This window comes from Triticum aestivum, chromosome 4D, assembly GCF_018294505.1.
Source record: "Triticum aestivum cultivar Chinese Spring chromosome 4D, IWGSC CS RefSeq v2.1, whole genome shotgun sequence".
Lineage (NCBI taxonomy): Eukaryota > Viridiplantae > Streptophyta > Magnoliopsida > Poales > Poaceae > Triticum > Triticum aestivum.
In genome coordinates, this window is record NC_057805.1 from 341,496,565 (window position 1) to 341,498,457 (window position 1,893).

At 39.8% G+C, this 1,893-nt stretch overlaps 1 protein-coding gene across 4 annotated transcripts in view; it reads right to left on the bottom strand.

Annotated features, from left to right (window-relative positions):
* Positions 1-1,893, bottom strand: part of LOC123097798 (RNA pseudouridine synthase 5) — a 6,698-nt gene that overhangs the window by 1,125 nt on the left and 3,680 nt on the right. For 3 of the 4 annotated variants that reach the window (XM_044519625.1, XM_044519627.1, XM_044519626.1), the window contains 5 exons: positions 1,797-1,872; positions 1,023-1,090; positions 817-886; positions 552-636; positions 360-453 (listed from right to left, as the gene is read on the bottom strand). In XM_044519625.1, coding sequence (XP_044375560.1) covers positions 360-453; positions 552-636; positions 817-886; positions 1,023-1,090; positions 1,797-1,872 — 393 coding nt within the window. The remainder of the gene's footprint in view (positions 1-359; positions 454-551; positions 637-816; positions 887-1,022; positions 1,091-1,796; positions 1,873-1,893) is intronic. The other variant, XR_006447447.1, reaches the window with a different exon arrangement.

Sequence of the window (1,893 nt, forward strand, 5' to 3'; positions counted from 1 at the left end):
GAGGAACCATTGATGCTTCTTTTAACATCATTTTGCATCTTGGTAATATGATTGGTAGCATATCCTACCTGCTTTGTTCAGTCTAACAATCTAACAAAATAGTAGCATATACAGTTATACAGGAGCGAACCTAATTCTTCATTGTTTTAGGGAAAGAAAATACTCTTTGTCATTTGTTAAGATTTACTCATAGTTGTACTGAAAAATAAAACCCTACAATCATGTCTTATTCAGAAATAAATCACAAAATTAGTTGCAACTCATTCCTCATTAAATAAAACAGTTCTTAAGGCCCATAAGCTATTGCGCATGTTAGGCGGAGAACACTACCCAATTTAGAAAGATCAATTTCTCATTACCTTATTCGTGGTTGGATGAGAGAGGACCAGCCAATGAGCATGCAAGTGATACCCACAGTCCCCGGGAACAGGCTGTAAAGGCCTCTCATAACCTCTGAAAAGAATTAGTAAGGTTAGTTAAACTAGATAAAAGAACAGGGGGGGTCATACATGGACGTACTTCGCAGCACAACTAAAAGATGAAAGAATTACCCGTCATATGCAAAAGAAATATCCGTACTAGTAGATTCCAGGTCATGAAATTTAGGCTGCCCACCAATACAATAGAGAGGATCATCTGGGGAAAAAATCATGCAGTGTCTGAACATTGGAATTTATTTAATGAAAATAAGATCTGCCATGCCCTTTATTTAGATTCTTTTTACCGATGATATGCAAAAACGCTTTTAGCTAAGCCTGGAAGAAAGAGCTCAAGTAAAATCATGCCCATCACAATAACAAAAGTGTTTTGGCTTACCAACAAGAGGGTGTCCAATGTATGCAAGGTGTATTCGGATTTGGTGAGGCCGTCCTGAATGAATTTCAACCTGCACCAGTCAAGGAAAAGAAACAGTGACATATATAAGAAATCATAATCTAAGCCTTGTACACATCAGTAATTCGAGGGAACGATGTGCATATATAAATGAATATGTGAAAGCAGGACACAGAACCCCATCATACCTGGACCAGCGTTTGATTTTGGTGCGCAAGTCTCTCAAGAACACACACTTTGCTCATGGCTGGCTTCCCTGAGAATCAATAATGCAAGATAAAACCACATAAGGCCATGTCCAATGCAGCGCTAAGCCGCTAACAGCAGGCACTAATCACGGTCATTTTGCCAGTTTCGGCCTTATTCCTGGTATCAGCACTGGCATCGCTGCTGGAACTGGAGACGGACACTCCGAGCTATTCATGTAGGCGGAATTTTTCGCCAGGCAACAGCACTACGCTGTGATCTCCATTTGATTTGTTAGCTTGTTTGTTACGATCTCGACTGTATTCATCTATCGGGATACAAGTGCTATACCGGTACTCCTTGGCATAATAGATTTGTGCGCTACATGTCTACCTTAATTAATGCCATCTCCTGCATGCAGCTTTAACTAGCAACATTTTTCTTTTCTTTTAGAGAGCCCTTAATTAGCTAACATAATTATCTGAGAAGCTGAGAGCTCTGGAGACTTCCGCTAAAACCAGTAAAACAAATGCAGCCAACTTGGTTGTTCGAGGGATATAGGCACTTGCAAAATTTGCATTGGAATTAATGGATGCTTAAATCAAAATTTACTACCTAAGTGTCTGTAAAATAATTGCCTGGATTGGAGATCGAGGCTCTTACGCTAGACGCTTACTGCACTGGAGATGCATTAATAAATCAAGCAAGATTTGTTCGATATAACCTATATTGTCGATTTTAGTAAGCCCATTCTTGGTTCGGTAAACTTGTAGTACCTGAGGAACATGCCACATAAAGTCCCTCTGCAACTCCAGGGTAATGAACCAATCCTATGGGTTGAGTAACCACATCCTGCAGGTGCAAAGAAAAAAA